The sequence below is a fragment of the Chrysemys picta genome, chromosome 12 (assembly GCF_011386835.1).
Source record: "Chrysemys picta bellii isolate R12L10 chromosome 12, ASM1138683v2, whole genome shotgun sequence".
Lineage (NCBI taxonomy): Eukaryota > Metazoa > Chordata > Testudines > Emydidae > Chrysemys > Chrysemys picta.
In genome coordinates this window covers 16,764,974-16,786,920 of record NC_088802.1, presented here as the reverse complement: position 1 = coordinate 16,786,920, position 21,947 = coordinate 16,764,974, and the positions used below count along the sequence as shown (strand labels likewise).

General features: G+C 48.5%; 1 protein-coding gene across 1 annotated transcript; it reads right to left on the bottom strand.

Moving 5' to 3' along the window:
* Window positions 1-4,668: 4,668 nt before the first annotated feature.
* On the bottom strand, window positions 4,669-19,217 carry LOC101935443 (zinc finger protein RFP-like). Its single transcript, XM_065565017.1, has 7 exons — window positions 18,789-19,217; window positions 12,966-13,061; window positions 12,153-12,383; window positions 11,138-11,160; window positions 10,291-10,406; window positions 8,862-8,921; window positions 4,669-7,702 (listed from the first exon to the last, which is right to left on the bottom strand). The coding sequence occupies exons 1-7, from the start codon at window positions 19,203-19,205 to the stop codon at window positions 7,185-7,187; spliced, it is 1,461 nt and encodes a 486-aa protein (XP_065421089.1). The 5' UTR covers window positions 19,206-19,217; the 3' UTR covers window positions 4,669-7,184.
* Between the last annotated feature and the right edge of the window lie 2,730 nt (window positions 19,218-21,947).

Sequence of the window (21,947 nt, the reverse complement as noted above, 5' to 3'; positions counted from 1 at the left end):
CAAAGGGCAGTGGGGAGTGGCCAGGCGCATGATGGCCTCAGTCTATGGTATTTGCATCTATTGATTCCAGTGAGACAATTCTCAGTATGCCTGGAGCAGAGCTGGGCCCTGACTTCATTCTGAGTTGTTGGTACTCAGCACCTTTCAGGGTTGGGCCTGAAGTATGTACCTGTTTCCCAGTCTGGTTACTATGGGCCGAGGGAAAGGGACAAGTGCTCAGTGCAGTTTTCCTTAGGTATCTACAGCTCAAGTCAGTGAAGATGGCGATTGGTTGGTCTCTGGGGGTTTAACAATCAAAATGATCATTAAAACGACAATAGATCTTAGTGATTTGTATTTTAAAATTATTGAGAAACCTTCACTAGCCAGTTCCCCAAGATGCCGATAACCTGAGTGTTAATAAACTTCTTTTGCAGGCTGGCCCCTTGAAATCAGTGGAAAGATTCCCAACCACATCAAAGGCCTTTGGATCAATCGCTAAGTGACTTGGTCCGTCACCCCAAGTGCCATTCACTGCACCCCAGTAACTGGGTTCTCTGCAGGTGAAGTGCCAGGGGGTGGAAAGGTGAAATCCACCCCCATCCTGGGGCCAGGACATAGGGCTCCAGCACAGCACATCCTGTCCACCCTAAAGTCAGCCCCTCCCCCAGCCTGTGCCCTGGAGCGCTGGTTTCAGCCCCCCTGCACCACTGGGATTCCCCTTCCATGCGACATTGGGGCTGCTTCCCCTCCAGCAGCTAGTCCAAGCCGTCCCTTTGCTGCCACGGCCTCACTGCTATTGGTAGTGTGCTCGCTCCAGCAGTATCAGCATGTTTACATGTACCCGAGCTGGGAATCACACCTCCCAGGTACTGTGTAGATGTGCCCTCAATTGAACTAGGACATTCTTAATGTAAGTAGGGTCTGAATGAGCTCTCCCCTGACACCTACTGATGAGCTGGGGAAGAGGACCTCAGGAGCTGCCCTTGTTTGCATGGACACACCCACCCTGCCTAGGTGCTCAGCATGATGGAGCTGCTTTGACCAAATGGTCACTTTTGGCTGGTGTTGGATCACCAGTCACTTAGTTATTGGGGCAGGTACTAAAGGGTTGTTCTCCTTGTTGTGTGAATCAAGGGCAGCAGAACTGTGCTTGGCATACCCTGATTGAGGGACTCACCCTCAACTAAACTGCACTCGCTATGCAGGGGACATGGGTTCCAAAGACTAGTGGAGGTGTGAGGGGGTGGTGAGATATCTGTACTAGATGGTTGAAGCCCTGGATGTGATCTGATCCTTTCTGTGTCCACTGTGTAATCACAGAGATGGTTAAGATTCAATGGGGAGTCTTGTTATGTATGAACAGAGCTGAAATAACTGATTATCGGGTTTAAGCATTAGATCTGCTTTGGGAGAGTTTTTCTGATACAATAGACTGCCTTGTCTGTGCTACCAGTGAGTTTCCCCCACTAACAGCTGAAATCACTGAGAGCTGTGCTAAGTGGTATGACTTGAAGATGTCCTAGTGAGTGTGGGGTGGTGAGCTAATAACTGGCTGAGCAGCTGGTGCAGTGGTAAGTAGAGCTGTGAGTGGCTGGCAAGGCAGCCGCTGCCAGAGCAAATGCCTGGACAGTGGAGGAAGCAAGATGCACCCCCTCCACCCACCACCAGGGGGAGAGTTGAACTCTGCAGATGCACCTCTAAATTCCGAGTCTTCACTGTGAGTGCGGCAGAGGGAGAAGGGACGGGTACGTTAAAGGAACTTTTGGTTGCTTGACTAAAGAGCCTGAGACAAAAGGTCACTGCCCAAAGTACTCCAGGGTGGTGGTTTCGCTCATGGTTTTATGTTTATTAATCCAGCTTGCAGCGTTTTCCCAAATGAATGCCGTGTGATTTCCCTCCTTTCATTAAAAGTTTCGTTTCTACACTCAGACTCTGTGCTTGCGAGAGGGGAAGCATTGCCTCCCAGAGGCGCCCAGGGGTGGTGTGTAATTTTCGCAGGTTACTGGGTGGGGGCTAGAGCCGGTTCTGTGTTGTATTGTTGAAGAGGAACCCCTAGATATTGAACCCAGCCCTGGTTGCTGCCAGCTCCACCGGGCAGAAGGGTTATATTAATACACAATGAGGGCACCCACAGCCACACACAGACTTGCACTGAAACAACAGTGCAAACAGACACACAAACAGGTGTGTTGTGAGCAAGACATGAGAAGTCATTCTTCCGCTCTACTCTGCGCTGGTTAGGCCTCAACTGGAGTATTGTGTCCAGTTCTGGGCACCGCATTTCAAGAAAGATTTGGAGAGAGTCCAGAGACAAGCAATAAGAATGATTAAAGATCTAGAGAACATGACCTATGAAGGAAGGCTGAAAGAATTGGGATTGTTTAGTTTGGAAAAGAGAAGACTGAGAAGGGACATGATGTTAGGATATAGATATTCAGGCCTGTCTGCAAACGCCTATACTTTAAGAATTTAGGTGTATTCTTATCACTTAGCTAGTTATAGAGTTATAGAAGAAAGAATCAAAATCACTGTCTGCCGGAGTAGGGCCTTCTCTTATCATGACAATCTGAGGCCCTGTTCTTAGGCTAAGGCCTTCGGCTAAGCAGCAGAGGCCAGCCATAAACTGGGAAGTCTATGGTCACATTCTCACATTCCAAACTAGTCACATTGAAATAAGGTGCTATTGGGCTGTTAGGAATACAATTCTGTCCTGATATTCCTATCACCTCCAGAGAAAAGGAAGAGCCTAGAAGATGTAAAAGGAAACTTAGTTTGATAGCATCCTGTCTGGCAAGAACTCACTTATCAATAGCTGGGATGTGAAATCCTCACTTCTGTGTTGTTCTATCACTGTAGTCTCCACTTCCCTATTGTTTATCTGTATAATCTCTGTCTGGTTCTGTGATTGTTTCTGTCTGCTGTATAATTAATTTTGTTGGGTGTAAACCAAATAAGGTGGTGGGATATAATTGGTTAAATAACCATGTTACAATATGTTAGGATTGGTTAGTTAAATTTCAGTAAAATGATTGGTTAAGGTATAGCTAAGCAGAACTCAAATTTTACTATATAGTCTGCAGTCAATCAAGAAGTAAGGGGGGAATGGGAACAGGGACTGGGGGAATTGGAATCATGTTTTGCTAAGGGGGGGGAATGGGAACAGGGAATGGGAACAGGAACAGGGACACAGGCAAGGCTCTGTGGTGTCAGAGCTGGGAAGGGGGACACTGAGGAAGGAAACTGGAATCATGCTTTCTGGAAGTTCACCCCAATAAACATAGAATTGTTTGCACCTTCGGACTTCGGGTATTGTTGCTCTCTGTTCATGCAAGAAGGACCAGGGAAGTGAGAGGGTGAAGGAATAAGCCCCCTAACACATGATAGCAGTTTTCAGGTATATAAAAGGGTGTCATAAGGAGGAGGGAGAAAACTTGTTCATCTTAGCCTCTAAGGATATGTAAGCGGGGGAATGGTCCCGCTATTGTGGGGAACTTTCCTGGCTTCTGCACTACCCCAGTGAAGTGGGCTAGCGAAAGGATCTGAGTCCTCGCTCCTACTCCCTGTACCCAGAGGCCTCCCTGCCCTTGAGGATTCCCCTTCCACTCTCCTGTCTGGCAGAGTCCTCGTAACCCCAACAAGGCTGGGCCCAGGATTCCTGGGCATTCGACCCCCAACCCTGCTGTGGTCACCTAGGACAGGAGCTAGGGTGTCCCCACTCCGGGGTACTCTCTCTGCACTGTGCACCTCCCTGACCCACTGATCATTTCATACAATTTAAAACAAATACAAATTGTTTAATTAACAATTACTTAAAAAAAAGAATAAGGAAAAATGGAAAAGGTTGAAGGAAAACACATCACCCTGCTCTGTGGCAGGGAACATCACAAACAGTGTCTCTGGAACGTCAGGGCACTTCACAGTCTGTTCCTTGTAGGTCCCAGGCCTCCTTCTCAGGCCCTGGCTGCGCTGCAGGGATGCTGCGGGTTAGACACTTGCAATGGTGGTGGCCACACACCTCCGGGCTTTGGGTGGTGGGACCCTTCTTCCCAGCATCAGCCCCCCCATCAGGTTAAGATCCCCCTCCCAGTCTGGCCTGCAAGGGCCCTTGTCTGGGGGTGTCTTTCTGCACTGGGCCGTTGGCCCAAGGTCCCCCCTTGGCTGGTCCCAGTTGCTCACCACACCTGGCTCTGTGGCTGCACAGGATCTGCTCTACCTGGGCTGTCTCTGGTTCTGTGGCTGCAGCTCTGCTCGCAACTCTAACCTGCTTCCTGAGCTGCTTTTCTGGCCCCTCTGGCTGGCACAGTTCTGCTCCCCAGCTCAGCTCGGGCCCCTGCTTTCTCCTTAGCTCGGCCCCACTCAGTCTAACCCAGGCAATTCCAGCTCACACGGAGGACGGGACCCCCCAGGCCTCCTGACTCTCTGATTAGCCTGCCTGCCCTGTCAATCAGGCTCAGAGGTTGAGGCTGACCTGGAGCATTGGCCTCTCCCCAATCTTTTAGTGCTGGGAGCTAACCAACCAAAACACCCCCACTGAATGTTAGTAAGGGGGCAACACTCCCCTTACAGATAGAACAAGAAGCAATGGACTTAAACTGCAGCAAGGGAGGTCTAGGATGGACATTAGGAAAAAGTTCCTAACTGTCAGGGTGGTTAAACACTGGAATCAATTGCCTAGGGAGGTTGTGGAATCTCCATCTCTGGAGATATTTAAGAGTAGGTTAGATAAATGTCTATCAGGGATGGTCTAGACAGTATTTGGTTCTGCCATGAGGGCAGGGGACTGGATTCGATGACCTCTCGAGGTCCCTTCCAGTCCTAGAATCTATGAATCTATGAACTATAGGTGGGAACTAAACCCCCCTTGAGTGATTTCAGTGACAGTGTGTGTGTAGAGGATCCTTGGCTTCACTGTATCTTGCTGAACATCTAACCACCCGCCTGGGACCAGCCGGGCTACAGGGATTCCCTGGGTTAAGGTCAGAGGCAGCTGGTGTGTCCTAGTGACAAGGCATGAAAATGGCAGCAACTCATTAACCCAGAGCAACCCTTGAGCTGAAGGGTGATTTTATGGTAAATCTTCTAAGATTTATGTAATCACAGTCTAAAGGTTACAGCCCGGCCCCTTCAAAACACGAGCTAAGAGCTGGAAAGAAGATTTTAGGTTTTCACTTTGTAAAACTCCAAACACAAAAGGGAAAGTAACAATCCTACCCGTTCCCCACCCCCATCCTCCACCCTGTTCCAGCTGCCCCAGTCTCTTCCTGTCATTTTTTCTCCTGGGGCCAATACCGAGTTCATTATCACTGTGTTGACTGGGTCTGCTGGGGGGAATACGAGCCAGGGATCCATGTTTTGGTTTGTCTGACTCTGGACAGAGGAGTGTCAGGCCGGAGAGAAGGGACAATGGGGACTGCTCGGCACACAAAGCTGGACATGCTCATGTCCACAATGAGCAGCAATCTGCTCCTCTGCACAGGCTCTTTGCTACTGGAGCTCACGGCAAATGTTTCCCACCAACACATTTGCCTCCACAGGTCTAGATTCTGACTCGGGTTGTACCATTGCTCCTTTGACCTCAGCAGTTAGCCAGTGTTTGGGGCCTTGCTAGGTTCTTCCATTGGCAGGAGAAATTGATTATAGGAGTTTGGTATTTCTTTGGTGATAACTTTATTATTTACGAATAATGTCCACACATTCCTGTGTCCTGAACACGATAGAAACAAACAGCAGCCGGCGGTTTCTTTTCTCAGAACTCCACATCTCCCTTTCCAGGGAACCCTGTGCCTGAAGCCAGCTCTGTCTCTCCGTTTCCTGCTGGGATCATACTCACAACTGGTTCTCTTGGCTTTCTGCCTCCGCACACCAAGCTCCAGCCAGTCCCTCAGACTCTGTGTTTTCAGCTAGCTCCAGGGAAACCGCTCTTAGGCCTGCTCTACACTTAACACTTAGGTCAACCTGGTGACATTATTCAGGGCTGTGAAACATTGTGTGTTCTGAGTGCTGCATGTAGATTGACCTAACCCCTGGTGCAGACAATGGAATTCTGCCGGTGACCTGGCTACAACCTCTCAGAAAGGGGGGTAAACTAGAACAATGGCGGGGGGGGGGGGGGAACAATTCCATCAATGCAGGATGCATCTACACTATGACACTTCAGCAACACAGCTATAGTGCTGTAGCTCTGCTGTAGTAGCGACTGTAGCGTAGATATACCATTATTCTTCTGGAGACCTGGTCTACACCTAAAACTTAGGTCAGCCTAGCTACATCGCTCAGAGCTGTGAAAACTTTCACACCCTGTGTGATGTAGTTGGGTTGATCTAACCCCGATGTAGACGCAGATAGGTCAAGGGAAGAATTCTTTGTTGCCCTAGGTACTGCCTCTCCTAGAGGTGTATTTGCTGCATTGATTGTAAAGCCCCTTCTATCGATGTAGGAAGTGTCTACGCTAGTCACTCATTTCTACTGGATATTGGGATGAATGCACACTCCCCAGTCCCCGGGTCTTCCTCTCCCAAGCTTCTGGCTGTTGCAGAGCTTCCAGCTTCTTCCCAAAATGCCAAATCCCAATTAATTCTGTGTCCCTGCCACCCCACATATGCCTGTCCCCAGCCCCACAACATCACATCACTTCTGCCCCCAGTCCCTCCACCAGTTGTGACCCCGCAGCCCCCACAGCTGCCCCTCAGGGCCCCCTTTCCCCTCCTGCACCTCCAGAAGATCTTCACCCACCCCCTCCCATCCTGGTGCTGCTGAGAGGGAGGGGGAAGGAGCTTCCAGGGGTCATAGAGCTAAGAGGCCAGAGGTTTGGGTAGACAGGAGTCCTCCAGGCCATAGGGGCTAGGATTATTTGGCTAGAGAAACCCATTTTTCCATTCCCAGTGGGCTGTTCCTCCCCATGTCTCAGTGACACTGTCTGACCCAGGATCCCCAGAGTCTTCCTGGCTCATAGAGGACAGTGGCAAACAGGCTGCACAATCCCTGGGGCAGTGATGAGATTGACTTCTCTTCCTCACTCACTCAATGCTCTCTATGGTTTGACAGTCCAGAGGCTGCACAGAGTTGAGACTGGAAGCAACCTCCAGGGTCAGAGAGACGGGATGATACAAAGTACACAGGAAGGAGCCATAGAGACAAAGGTGTGCGAGGCTAGATAGGCTGATTTCGGGGCTCCTAGTGAGATATTCCCCTGCTCCCCCATCTCAGGGACACAGTCTGAGCTGGGATCCCAGCCACACCCAGAACCAGGGTCGGATTCTCTCCCCAGGGATGGAGCCTGGCAGGAAAGTGAAGATCGGGGCCTCGTCACCAGCATTGATAAATGTCACCTGCCCCCGGTCACAGTCCAGACAAACCCGGATCCTGCTGGGGACCCGGCTCAGGGGCAGGGGGGTCACAGGGGAGGTGAGAGCCTGGAACCGACCCCCCCACCAGCACTCCACAGCCCAGATCCCCCCCTCAGGGTTATGGCTGATCCGTCCCTTCCTCCTCACAGATTCTCTGGCCACCCCCACAGCCCAGAATCGCCTATCCCCCACCTCCACCTCCCAGCAATGTCTCCCCGACGTGAATCCCTCACAGCCCAGCACACAGAACACAGTGTCAAATCTCTCAGGGTTGTTGGGCAGATCCTGCCGTGTGTCTCCCCATCTCACACTTTTCCGATCCTCAGACAGGACGAGTTGGGGATAAACTGTGTCTGGATCCAGAATCACATTCGCTGGGGAGAGAGAGAATCAGAGCGTTAGGGGCAGAGCTCAGCCCTGGGGGAGGCTGGGACCATTTCTCACACTCCCCAGCAGCCCTGTCTTGGCTGGGACACTTCTGGATCCCAGGGAGCTGCCTCTGTATTGGGCACCTGAGACTGAGCAGAGATGTCACTGAAATTCCTCAGTGTGTTTCTCATTTGCTTCCAGAAGCTTCAGCTCCCTGCTCCCTCTGCTGGGGCTGCTCCATTCCCAGCAGCAGAGACACAACCAGGAAGGTGTCAGAAGCTTTCATTGAGGAGGGAACAGACAGAGGAGTCAGTTACCAGCTCTATACCCCCGAGGGAAACTCTGTCCCTTAAAGGCAGCCTCCAGTCCCAAGCTGGGGAACAGAGAGGAAGATGCAGCATTGGGGAAGAGCTGCTTAAAATCAGACAGTAGGAGGTGGCATTAGATGGGGTAGCCCCATCCCCAGCCTAGAGAGAAGGGAGGAGCTGGCAGCATCAGAGGGAGAACATCTCCCCAGTCCATGAAGCAGTGAGCAGCTCTAATGGGAGAGTCCAGCCGGCCCACAGGAAAGGCACGATGTTGGAGAAGAGTGAAGGGGAGACCCCCTGCACCGGGGTAAAGCAGAGGGATGTGTCAGCCCTCAGGGCAGAGAGCTCTGTTTTGGTGCTGCTCAGTGAGTGTTTCTGTTCATGAACGTGGGCATGAACTCAGCACTAAGGTTGGTGTCAGGATTGTTTGTGTGATGTCAGCTTGGGATCTCCCCAGGAGTTCCGGACCCTTGGTAGAAGTTGGGGGTGGGGCACGAGGTCCCACTACTGGTGGCCCCACCCACTCCATGGCCCTGCCCCCTCCTCCTCTTCCCGCTGAGCCCCTGACCCCTGGCCAGGCTGGGAGCCTTGGCTGCTGGGGAGATCTCCCGACCCTCCACCTGCCCTGGGTGGGTTTCTGGGGGGCCTGTGAGCAGCCCCCTGCCCATGTCCCCGCTCCCTGTCGTGCACCACCCCAGGGCAGGTGGAGGGTGCAGGACTCGCCAGTGCCGCTCGGGTTCCCTGGGTGAGACCCCGGCTCTCGCTTCTGGCCTGGCCAGGGGGCAGGGCCCTGGAGGAAGTGGAGCAGGAGTGGAGCCACTCTGGGGCCAATGCCAGGAAGCGGCTGCAATCTCACCCTGTCTGTGCGTGCCTAGTGGTTTCCCTCTTTTTCTCTCCAGTGCAGACGGCAGAGTGTCTGGAGGGGGAAAGGATAAGAGACGTGAGTTTTCCAGCTTTCATATTTATAACAGCATCACCACTCTTAACTCCTAGATCTGTGTTTTCATCACGACACAGAAACAGACAGAGACACACTCAGGTATTTAATGTAAAAACGGTCTGAAACCTTCTCTTTCCTCTCTCATTCAGGCATCTCCCAGCAATGGAACCAACATCCTTTTGAACTCCCAACTTGTCAAAAGACATGAAATTGTATAAAAGATCCTTGGGTCCTGATTCTGTCATCTCAGAGCTGCTTAGGCTTCATCAGGGGAAGTTTGAGTCGCAAGACTGAGGTCCCAGTTATGCTGGTCCGCTCTGAAGGTGATATTGGACAGTGGACTATGAACTATTTCTGAAAGAACTCTTTACAACTAGGAAGCTCACCATCTCTGCTATGAATCTGGACCTCAATTAATCAAGCTCATGTCTGTATGTATATTGATCTTCTAACAATACTCTCTCTCTTTTGTTTTTTAATAAAATTTAGTTTAGTTGATAAGAAATGGCTGTAACGTGTATTTGGGTAAGATCTGAAACATTCGCTAACCTGGGAGGTAATGTGTCCGATCCTTTGTGATTGGTAGAACCTTTTCTTTTATATGATGAAATAAGATTTTTAGAAATCATCGTATTTGACATAAGGGAAATGTTGCCTTAAGTGACCTTGCTATTAAGTGATGTGTTCATAAGTTGCTATGTGGGATAAAGAGATGTTTTGACCACACAATGTGCTTAAAGACACCAGGCACCCAAAATGTGCTGTCAAGGAGTAGTTACCAAAGTCCAAAAAATCCCATGTGGAGAAAAGGGTCAAAGTGACCCGTGCACATCAGTGTGTAATGACTGGTAATGAACAAATCAGAAAAGAGAATAACTTGAAAATAGCTTGGACAGCAAAAGTCCTGCCAATTAGAACATTCATGCATGTGTAATGTATGAGTTATACAAGATACTTACAATGCATAACAGACAAAGGTGATTGGAAAAGAACTAATAAATATATAATCTGGATGTGTATAATATGTCGTACATTGTAAGGGATAGTCGGAGCATAGGAAAAATGCATCATGACCTGCCTATTCCCCTGGAGAAGGTAGATGAACAGTATTTCTTTCGGTATGTCTGTCATTTCTTACTTTCATAGTAATTGTAATAGCAAGGCATGCTTTTGGAACAAATAAGGGGTTGAATTAATCAGTCTGAGTGTCTTGGACTCTAAGTATGTGGCATTCTCATCCAACAATGAACTAGAAGTCTAATCTACACCAACTGACTAGCGCCATTCTCTTCCCACAGTCTCAGACACTGATCCCAATTTCCCCTCCTAGATCCCTTCTAGGTACCTTTGAACTTCCTCAGAGCCTCTAATAGCGCAATAGTTTTCTGGGAGAAACCACTGACTCGCTCTTCCAGTTCAGGAGAAATCTCCTCTGGCTGCTGGAACTTCCCCTTCTCCCACCTGAAGAGAAACAATTTCACGTGATTATATTTCATTTAGTGACTCATTATAAGTGCTTACTAATGAGTCACTGCTCTAATGGGCCTGGAGTTAGAATTCCTCTACTTCTCCCAGCCTCAAAGCAGGTGAGACACAGCCCATGGCAGTGAAACCTTCCCCGCAAAGGTCCCATTAATATTCTTCAAATGTGGCCTGGAGATATCAGCTCTGGGGACAAAAGGGGAATTGAGTCTCTATGGCCAATTCACTCCTTGGCCTCCATGGTCTGAGGGACAGGAGGTTCCCAGGTGAAGTGCTGTAGAAATCTGACCACTAGGAACTAGACTGAGACACCAACTCCCCCCTCCCCAGCTCATTCCACACAGGTCTCCAAACAGTCCTCAGGTGGGAAAGACTCTTGACCATTGCTGCCCTGGGCTGAATGGTACCCAGGGCCCCAGCAGTGACAGGCCCATATTCCATCCTCACTATCCTGGGGCAGCCAGTCCCCCAGGGATGTGACATCTCTGGGAAATACTTTAGGTCAGTCCTTCCCACTGAATGGATAATTTCAGAGTCTTCTGTGCAAAGGTGAGAACCTCAGGATAAAGCTGATCAGAGAGATTTGTATCCAGAATGTGACCTTCCCCACACATTTTGCTATAGAGCCCTGGGGAGACGTGGTGCTAACATCACCATCAAGCTCTTTCCAAGCATTGTGAAGTCTGAGGGGGAGTGAGAGAGCCACGTACCTGCTCAAGGTGCTTCTGACATCCTAGAGGGGAGAGAGAGAGAGAGAGAGAGAGAGAGAATCTTAGGGCAGGTCTTCACTACGGGGGGGGGGGTCGATTTAAGATACGCAAATATTCGACGTATCACAGCCGACTTACCCCGCTGTAGGGACGGCGGCAAAATCGACCTCTGTGGCTTCCAGTCGACGGCCCTTACTCCCACCTTCACTGGTGGAGTAAGAGCATCGATTTGGGGATCGATTGTCGCGTCCCGTTGGGATGCGATAAATCGATCCCCAGAGGTCGATTTCTACCCGCCGATTCAGGCGGGTAGTGTAGACCTAGCCTTAGTCCCATCTGACGCACAGAGGAGATCCCATGGTAGGCATTTTGCAAATATGGGGAAAAGAGGCCCTACCCTGGCCCCAGGGCCATGGATTCCCTGAATTAATGATGCTTTTCCACCTTTAATATCTATGTGTCTGTAACGCTGCAAAGATAATAGCCATTCACATGTCAGCAATGCACATGCCGAGTTACACTGAGATCTCTGACCGCTGGCCCCCAGTGCTTATGATTCAGGAGCCCTCCCTTCCCTGTGTGGGGAGCTGGTATATTTCTGACCACAGGTGCTGGCTTCCAATTGTCCCTGGGGGTGCACAACCCCAAGCCTCACTCCACCCCTTCCCCCATGCCACACTCTTGCCCAGCTCTTCCCACCCCCACTCTGCCCCCACCCCACCTCTTTCTGCCCCCTCCCTCATGCGCACCCCCTCCCCACTCCTCCCCCTCCCTCCCAGTGCCTCCTGCACATCGGGAACAGCTAATTGAAGCAGGTGGGAAGTGCTGGGAAGGAGGGGGAGGAGTTGATCAGCAGGGCTGCCAGCGGGCAGGAGGCACTGAGGGGAGGCGGGGGTGGAGGGGGCTGGCTGCCGATGGGTGCTAAGCATCTGCTAATTTTCTAATTTTTTTCCGTGGGTGCTCTAGCATTTAAGCACCCATGGAGTCGGCACCTCTGTTTCTCCCTCAGTCTCACCTGCAGGAATTCACTTGCTGGCTTCTGACACTTCCCCTCCAGCTCACTGATCAGCTCATTGAGACGGGAAATCTGCTCGGAGAGTTTACTGACATTTTCATTCTGGATCCTCACAATCTCCTCGTCCAGCTTCTCCAGCTGGGCCAGCAGGAGTCGCTCTTGTTCCTCCAGGAACTGCCGCAGTTGCTGAAATTCAGACACAATCTTCTGCCTCTCGGTTTGTATTTGTTTCTGTATGAAAATAGGGAAAGGGCTGGTCAGGGACAGGAATGGCATCTGGGGTCCTTTCATGGAGAGCTGAGTGAGCAGGAGGGAGAACTTCATTGAAAATCCTGATTTCTGACATTTGACTTTACCCTAGGGAGAGAATTCTCTCACAACTTCCCCTTCAGCCCCTATATCTCTGAAAGGGAGGTTTCCATGTCTGTCATGGTCAGCATATTGAGTTATTCATGGCCTCTGGGAATTCAGACCCAGAGCAGCAGGAGGCAGGACTCAGCACTACACTGACAGACACCAGGGGAGAAAAAAGAAACAAACATGTTAATGCACAAAATGACTAGACAAGTGGACAGCATGTCATGGGTGACATTCAGTTCACTTGGGGGGATTTCTGGGAAAGCCACAAGAGCTAGATATTAACTCATCAGCTGAAATGGAAGCTTAGGGCTTGTCTACGCATGAATCTAACCCCAGCAATCTATGATCATGGAGAAACACACAAGCCGATGTTCACCAAGGCCACACAGGAATCTGCCTCCAAACAGACCTCTGTCTGCCACTCTCTGCTGGTTAATAACAACAGGCACCTACCAGATACTCCTGGCGTTTCCCCTCTCCAGTCACATGAAATCCCCACAGCTTTTCTCTCTCTTCCCGCAGAGTCTTCAAATGGGCCTGAATATTTTCCTGAAGAAACCAAAAGGATTTGGGAAGTTTCACTTTGAGGGTTGAGAGGGGTTTGGAGTTGGATGTTTTCCTACCCAAACTCAAGATTACTGTTGGTCCTAATCACTTTGTGACATCAGGGCCACCAAGGAGATGAAACCTTATTAATGTAGATTGGGAGTGTGTCATATTCAGACTTGTTACCAATTCAGGTTCAGTCTTTTTAGTAATTACACAGAGATCTCAATTATAACCAAACTTTATTGGTATTTGTGAATTGATTAGTGGTTCAGTGCATAACAGGACACTGAAGTCACTTGGGGGTGAATCAATAAACTTGTTTTTGAGAAGGTTTAATGAACAAAGTGATACAAGTCCCAGAAACCACCAGGGTTCAAATATGGGCTGGATTTCAGCCCTGAATCCCTGGGGATTGCAGTGGTTGGACAGAGCTGGTTTAAGCACCAGGGCAAACCCCATGAGAAGTATGGAGGCCATTCGTCTGGTTTGAAGCTGCGCAGTCCCAGTTTTGTGGAGAACTATCCCTGTCTGGTCGGGACCCAGCACTGGACATGTGTTTGTCCAATGAAAAAGAGAGAAGAGGAGACCAAAGATGCAGGAGGATACCAGTGAGGGTGGAGGCAAGGGTGGGGATAGCACTTCCATGCAGAATGATGCAGGTGGGGGCGTGCTGACAAAGGTGGTGGTGGGCCCACACAGGCTAACTGATTCAGGTGTGGGAGGGCCCATGCAGGCAGGCGTGGGGATGTCCTATATTCTGGGGATGCCTCAGTGGCCTCCATAATTAGACAGGCAGATTTGTATAAAGAATGGTTGGGGTTTGCCTCAGTACTGTCCTAAACCTTTTCAGTGGCAATGCACTCTGGGTAGGTCCCCACTGTCCCATTCCCTGGTAAGAATCCCAGAAGCAGTGCATTCTGGGAGATTTCAAAAGGCTGTCTGGTGGGACTAACGGAACCACTTAGGCTGCTCTTTGCCCACGTACACACTAGAACAGGTCAGGCTGGCACCGGGTCAGCTCCAGCCTGGGGTTAGTTTTGCTACAATCCAGTGTAATCCCAGTGGTACTTGGCATGGACCTGCGCTGTCTGGAGCACTTTTGTGTGTGGACACAAGGTGCTTGGGGTTCACACGGCGTTTAGCCCCATGATCTCCTCTAGTGCAGGCCAGCAGCATCTGAGTTTAACCCTTCATGGAGCAACACAGGAGTTCAGAATCTCAGTGGGAAACCTTGTCTCCCTGCTGGACCTAGGGCCTTTATCAAGGAGTCTTTCCCTCCTACTGTCCGCACTTCATCACTGCTCAGTGCTGCTGATGGAGGCAGTGTAGCCTAGTGGTTAGGGCACTGGCTTGACCTTGGAAAAGTGGGGGTTTATACCCACCTCTGCCACTGACCTACTGAGTGACCTTGGACAAGTCACTTCCCCTCTCTGTGCTTCAGTTTCCCCTTCCACCTTTTGTCCCTCTTGTCCAGTTAGACTGTGAATGGCTCAGGGCAGGGATTGTTGTAGATCAATCTCTGATAATTTTCATATGACTTTACATTGTGCCTCTTCATATAACCTTGTGGTGGGTCTACCCACGTGTGACCTCTGTTTTCATGGAACTTTGTATCAAAGCCTCATTTAGAAACTTTGCATTGCCCTTGGTATAATATTATAGCCCCTAAGGATAGAATAAGATAGAAGAAAAATTTCTTTTTGCTAGCAGTAGAACAAGAGCTCTCCCCCCCACTCTTAATCAATTGCCCTGTTGAATGAATGAGGTGTGAATGAGCAAGGCATGGAAGGCAGCACCTCCAGACAGCCTCAACTGTTGGAGAGGGGCTGGGAGCCAGACCCAAGGACAATAAAACGTGTCAAGTGGGCTCATTAAAGACAAGCAGACATACCCAGGGCCTCGGGGGTTAGAAGCAAGCACCTTCTTTTGGAAACACCCTCTTTGCAGCATTGGGACAACACTCAAAAGAAAGCAGCACAAAGGACCAATGGACACAGACACAGAGTTTAAATCTGGTATAGATTTGCATAAGAGGAAAGCTGCTATAAAAGTGAGGTGTCTTGCAAAGGACCCCGGGTCTCGTCTTGTCAACATGGGAGCATCGATCCGGATCGGCAGAAGCCCGGCTCCACCCCCTCCTCCATTTAACTCACCTGGCCAGTGAAGTTAAGGGGAGCAACTAATTGGTAACAACAAGACGGAGTGTGTTTGTGTGTGTGTGTGAGTGTAAGTGTAATATATTATATGCATATGATACAGTGTTAATGAATACATGTATTACTAATAAATGTGGCGTTTTGCCTTATTCCCCCGAAAAGATCCTGTGCAGTACTTTAAGTACAACATTTTGGTGGAGAATGCGAAAGGGGGAGCAAGCATAGAACCCACAGTTATTATAAAACTGGTGTGCACACCGCCAGCTTTAGCAAGCCTGGCACTAGAGGAAAAAGAGCGTAAACTTTCAGTTAATTAACCAAACTCTGAAGGATATAGGAGTTTAGGTTTGAATTGTGTTATAGAGGTACATACACCCTCAGCCGTAGCAAGACTGAGCTAAAGAGGAGAACTTAGTGTTTCTCACTCTGATCCGGGGAAGGATCTAATCCAGGGAAGGATTTGTATAATTGGTGTATGAACCCTCGGTGGTAGCAGACCGAGTAATACAGAGGGAAGCTTAGCGTCTCTCCCTCTGGCCCAGAGTGGGTTAAAAACATAAGATGCAGATCTTGTTCTGTTAAGCCAAACTCTGAAGGATATAGGAGTTTGGGCAGTGTAGTGTGGTTTATGTTTGTTTGTTTTTTTTGTTTTGTTTTTTGTAAGTAATATTGTGGTAATTTCACAATTTTGCAAAAAATGTTTAAGAAACGGAACCAGGAAGGGTGGGGGCTAGTTAAAAAGCCCACCCTCCTTGCTAAATTGGTAGTAAAACAAGGCTTGTGCCCATGGAAAGAAACTGTTTATTGGAAAAAGCAGAATCGGGCCCAGGCAAGCAACAGATAAAGAAACTGGAAAACAGGTTGGGTACAGAGAGTTAAAACAGCAGTCTCAAATCTTACAGCAGCAGTAACATCAGGAGAAGAAACATTTGAGACCCCAGAAGGGGGCAGACCTTTGGGACCCCTCTGGAGATTGGGAAGGGGGATATTTGGGATATTTGGGTAAATTCCTCCTCCCAGGGCCAAAATGCCATTGAAACAGTTAACAACAAGGCCTGCTTCTGCCTCAGATCTCCAGGCCATGGCAAAATGGCTCAAAATTTTAAAACAAAAATTTTTTTTTCTAGATGGAGTGTTAACGCCCTTTTACTGAGAGAAAGGGAGGATTTACACTCACAAAAAAATGCACCATTTAATTAGCATTTGTGCAGCCCCGAGTACCAAACACACTGTGGCAGAGACTAAGCAGGTTCTGCCATGGTGGAAGCACTGTGCTAATTTGTTTCCAAGCTTCTATCTTTCAGGCTCTGAACCAGAACATCAGGAGAGCTGGTACCAGCTGAAGAGTTATAAAATACCATGGTTATTGTGTCATGACAAAGTCTGTGTTCAGTGTTCTGTGTTGCATGTTCTGTGTCTGTCTCTAGTGGTGTCCTGTGCTAGCATTGGGTCTAGAAAAAGAGGGGATACTACACTAGACAGGGCAAATGTCTTTTCCTCTCTCTACTTCCCCCATGTCCATCCAATTTATCAATCACCACTTGTGTCCAAAAAACTTTGGTCCCCAGTGCATCAGGTTTATTTTTTGTTAGGTTCTCTAACAGTCATTTTGTTGTTAATTTTTGTCATTAATACATTTGTATTGTTAGTTACATTTGCTTGTATTGTTAATTCCACACTTTCCTCTATGCACTCTGGTTCTATTTCCCCAAGCCCTAAAGGGTAGTTCTTGGGCCCCCATAACCTGTAAGACCTTGGCCCATAATTGTATGGCCCCATCTTTCAGGTCCCCAGAAACCTCTGAGAACAACTGTTAAAAATAGGGAATTCTACAACATTTTAGCAACTGAATGTTAGTTTAAGTCCAAATCAGCTTAACCTTGCATAACAACTGTGGTACTCCTACAAAATCTTATTTGTTGTGTGTGCTTAAGAATGTCCTAACCTCAGTAACTTTTATTGTTTGATGGCTATTGCAGCATCAAACTTGGGCCTCATTTTGTTTGTCAATGTACCCATTTATTGTAATGGTAATGGTTTTGTTGTATTTCCAATTATTATAATTATAATTGTTTGCATTTGTGTTTGTTATATCTGGTGTTTAGTCAATTGTAATGGTTTTAGTTATATTCACCTGGTTATAATTGTTTGGTTTGTTTGCAACAAATACAAAATATTTATATGGTGACCACTCAAGAATTGTTCTTGAGAGGTCAAAAGGGGGACAATGTAGATCAATCTCTGATCATTTTCATATGACTTTACATTGTGCCTCTTCATATAACCTTGTAGTGGGTCTACCCACGTGTGACCTCTGTTTTCATGGAACTTTGTATCAAAGCCTCATTTAGAAACTTTGCATTGCCCTTGGTATAATATTATAGCCCCTAAGGATAGAATAAGATAGAAGAAAAATTTCTTTTTGCTAGCAGTAGAACAAGAGCTCTCCCCCCACTCTTAATCAATTGCCCTGTTGAATGAATGAGGTGTGAATGAACAAGGCATGGAAGGCAGCACCTCCAGACAGCCTCAACTGTTGGAGAGGGGCTGGGAGCCAGACCCAAGGACAATAAAACGTGTCAAGTGGGCTCATTAAAGACAAGCAGACATACCCACGGCCTCGGGGGTTAGAAGCAAGCACCTTCTTTTGGAAACACCCTCTTTGCAGCATTGGGACAACACTCAAAAGAAAGCAGCACAAAGGACCAATGGACACAGACACAGAGTTTAAATCTGGTATAGATTTGCATAAGAGGAAAGCTGCTATAAAAGTGAGGTGTCTTGCAGAGGACCCCGGGTCTCGTCTTGTCAACATGGGAGCATCGATCCGGAACGGCAGAAGCCCGGCTCCACCCCCTCCCCCATTTAACTCACCTGGCCAGTGAAGTTAAGGGGAGCAACTAATTGGTAACAACAAGACGGAGTGTGTTTGTGTGTGTGTGTGAGTGTAAGTGTAATATATTATATGCATATAATACAGTGTTAACGAATACATGTATTACTAATAAATGTGGCGTTTTGCCTTATTCCCCCTGAAAAGATCCTGTGCAGTACTTTAAGTACAACATTGTCCCTCACTGGGTTTTGTGCAGGGCCCCCTACAATCGAGGTCAGATCTCATCTGGGGTCTGTAGGGGCTGCTGGGATGCAAATAACAATAATAAACTGTGATGCAATCAGCAATAATAGCCACAGCTTGTAACTCCCCCTTCTCCAGTCTGAAGGCAGCACTCCCATAGACTGGCCTGCAGCTCTTGTCAATAAAACCTCACTAGTCATTTAATAACTTCCAGTCTGCAGAGAGTTCCCTTATTTCACTGGTGGGAGCTGAGTTTGAAAAGGATTCAACTGCTCAGAGAAAACTTTCCCACATCAGACAATTTTAAAATCTTCATCTCTTGTCATTCTTGCCAGGCTGGAGTATCATTAATTTGTACAGCATCTTTCATGCAATGAAGGCTACACACAGCTGAATGACACAGTTACACCTGTCTCGGGCAACTTGTGATGCCAGTAACCTGTAATTAAAATCCAAAGTTATTACCCATTAGACTGGACAGCAACTCAGTACCTTGTACTCCTGGGCAGCTTCCTGTATGAGAACCACAGTGTGAGCACGGTGAGCCCGGGACTCTCTGCAGATCACACAGATGGGGGTTTGATCCTCTTCACAGAACAGTTTCAGAGCCTCCTGGTGTTCCCCACACACCCCATCCCCTCCTGTTCCCTTTGTTGCCTGTAAACTCAGCCGTTTGGCTATTTCTACAACATTTGCCAGCTGCCTGTTGGGCCTGAGGTTTCTCTGTTGCACAGTTTCTCTGCACTGAGGGCAGGAGGTGGCTGTAGTGGATCCCACCCAGCACTGGCCAATGCAGGCTCGGCAGAAATTGTGCCCACACTCCAGAGTGACAGGTTCTGTGAAATACTCCAGACAGATGGAACATGAAGCTTCCTCCTGGAGACTTTCCAAAGGGGTCTCCGCAGCCATGGCTCCTCTGGGCAGTGTAACAGCGTAAGTTTCAATTTCCTGAGTTCACACTATGCCCCGCCTTCAGCAGCAAGGGGATATTTCCCTTCCCGGAACTGACTCGTGCTGTTTGCTGAATTGGAAGGGGCCCACCCGTAACTTTACATCCCTGGAGGCTTTGGTGAAAAATGTACCACTCGGGCTCTGGTCCTGCAATCAGCCCCTGTGCTGGTGTCGAGGGTAACTGGGGCTTCACATGGACATCAGCATCCCCCTGTGAGGATGAACCTGGAGGAGCAGGGCCTGTGTGTCTAAGGAGCGATAGTCAGACTTGGCAGAATTCATTTTTTATGATATATAATTTTTACAGATATTGTTTATTTTAAGCCATTTTTATATTTATTGATTTAAACTTTCACAGTTGCACAAAAATCTGGGTTTCAGCATTTCATTCCAATTGTTACCAATTGAAATTTTCACAGCTGTGGGAAATCAGGAGGGATCAGACAATATTTTGGTCAGCCAATAACTATTTAATGACACTGGACACTGAGATTCAAAAAGTTAAAGCTTTATAACCGTTAATTTTGTCTGTGAGCATGTAAATCTTCTCCATCCCTCAGCAGCTCCCTGAGGGCAATAATCCAATTCCTCCCCCCGACCATATGCACAGAGGCTGAAAGTCCATCTGATGGTGGCTCAGTGGCCAGCGTGGAATATGCTGGAATCTCAGCCTTAGCCCTAGTGGGGCAGGTGACTCCCCTTTCACGCCACCACACCCAGCAAGTTCTGCACCGATTTTCTCCCTTTTTGTCAGTCCCAGCAGAGTGACCAGGGACTCAATGGTGTACAGAGACCAAGCTCCTCCCCACAAGCTATGGGCTGGGGCCCAGTGGCTGAGGGCAGCAGGAGTGAGGGGAGCTTGTACTAGGGGCCTGCAGGGTACATGGTGTGGGATAAAGAGAGAGCTCTCAGGCCACCTGTCCATTCCAGGTGCAGGAGGGGATTGTGACAGGTTGGATCACAGAAATCCCCTTGGGAGCTGCCACCTGATGTGCCAAGACTACTACTTCTAACCCTGCCTTCCCTGCCAGCTTAGGACTCCAGCACCCTGTCTTGCTGAGCCAGACACTCCCGTCTGCTCCAACACAGACCCAGGGTCTGAAGTCCTGACTTGGCAGGGAAGGCAGGGATAGAAGTAGGCTTCGCACATCAGTTGGCAGTTCCCAAGGGGGTCTGTGATCCAACCCATCACAGTGGGGTAGTCGGCACGATCTGTGCACAGCTGATTGTTTTGAGGTACTGGTAGTAATTCTAAGTGAGTTTTAAGTGTGGTGGCTGAAGAACAGACAAAGTGGTTACTGGTTTGTTATTTTCTGTTTGCTTATTTTGGGTAAGGGAAGTAGGGACAGAAAAGGAAGCAAAATAAATAAGATTGAAGATTAGAAGAAGCTAGAACTATACAAGTTGCAAATTGTCCAGAAAGGCCGAACACTGGGCACTGGGAAAGTCTCTGTTAACTAAGAAGCCCCTGAACTGAGTGCATCTCAGTTTCAGTGAACCTCTGTGTCTGTGCTGAAGCTGACTGGAGTGTCTAACTTAGCAAGACAGGAGCGGAGGGGTGCCTTTTCTGAAGTGACAATCTCAAGGGAAGACAAATGGAAATTGACGTGCAATTTGCCCAGGGAAAGGCTGCCCTGGAAAAAGAAAAGGCTGCCCACCAGCGAACCCTGGACTTAAAAGACAAAGCAATTAAGACCCAAAAGCATGACCTGGCTGTAATGGAGTGGAAGAGGTGCACAGAGACATGTATCCTGGAGCTGGAAGTTGGGGTCCTGGTGACTGCTGCGGTTGGAACAAACCCCAAGGACTCTAGCTGGAAGCAAACCCAATCTGAGTGAAAGGGGGGTGGTTTTTCTGGCCAGGATCTCTTTCTGGATCAGGATCTTTCCCTTTTGGGGGACACAGGAGTATCTGCCCCATAGGGGAGCCCAAAACCGATTTTTAGGTATACTGCCTCCGCCATGGTCTGTGTCCAAGTCTCTGGTAGTAAGTCCAGAAGGAGGGTGTGACGTTGCAGTCTATATGGTTTTATAAAAATATGCTAATGAGTGACTATAATGTAACTGGAATATGCTTCATGCAAAAGGTCTCTTGTAAGGTATCATTACAAAGCTTATAATCTACGGAGTGTGATCATCCTATTTGTATAAATGTACCACTCTTGTATCTGAAACTAGAAATATGAAATATAACCCTGAGGGCCTATTGTAATTATGCAAAGTGTGGGCCATTAATGGTGGATTGGAATCTTGATGACTCCCATTAACCAGAACAATTGACTGCAGATGGCTGTTTTACCTATAAGTCTTCCTGGTTATGTGTGTGCTGGCAAGTGGGTAATGAAGTCTTGCAGAGACATGTGATCATGTCACCTGAACTGGAATCCATCTTTAACCTGGTGTCTTTCCATTGAGAAGTGTGGGGTGGGAACCCAGAGAGGGACAAAGGAGTCCCGCCTTATGCAAATATATAAAGGGGTGGAACAGAACAAAGGGAGGCAGTCATCATGAAGGTTCCCCTAGCTACCACCTGAGCTGGAACAAGAGCTGTACCAGGGGAAAGAATTGTGCCCAGGCATGGAAGGTGTCCAGTCTGAGGCCTGGTCTACACTAGGCGTTTATGTCGAAGTTAGCGCCATTACATCGAATTAACCCTGCACCCGTCCACACTGCGATGCTGTTTAGTTCGACATAGAGGTCT

Coding starts and splice junctions, on each gene's coding strand:
- LOC101935443 (XM_065565017.1), bottom strand. CDS start 19,205: ATGGCTGCGGAGACCCCTTTGGAAAGTCTCCAGGAGGAAGCTTCATGT. Junction 13,062..18,788: donor AAGCTGCCCAGGAGTACAAG/GTACTGAGTTGC, acceptor TGGTTTCTTCAG/GAAAATATTCAGGCCCATTT. Junction 11,161..12,152: donor CAGCAAGTGAATTCCTGCAG/GTGAGACTGAGG, acceptor TCTCCCCTCTAG/GATGTCAGAAGCACCTTGAG.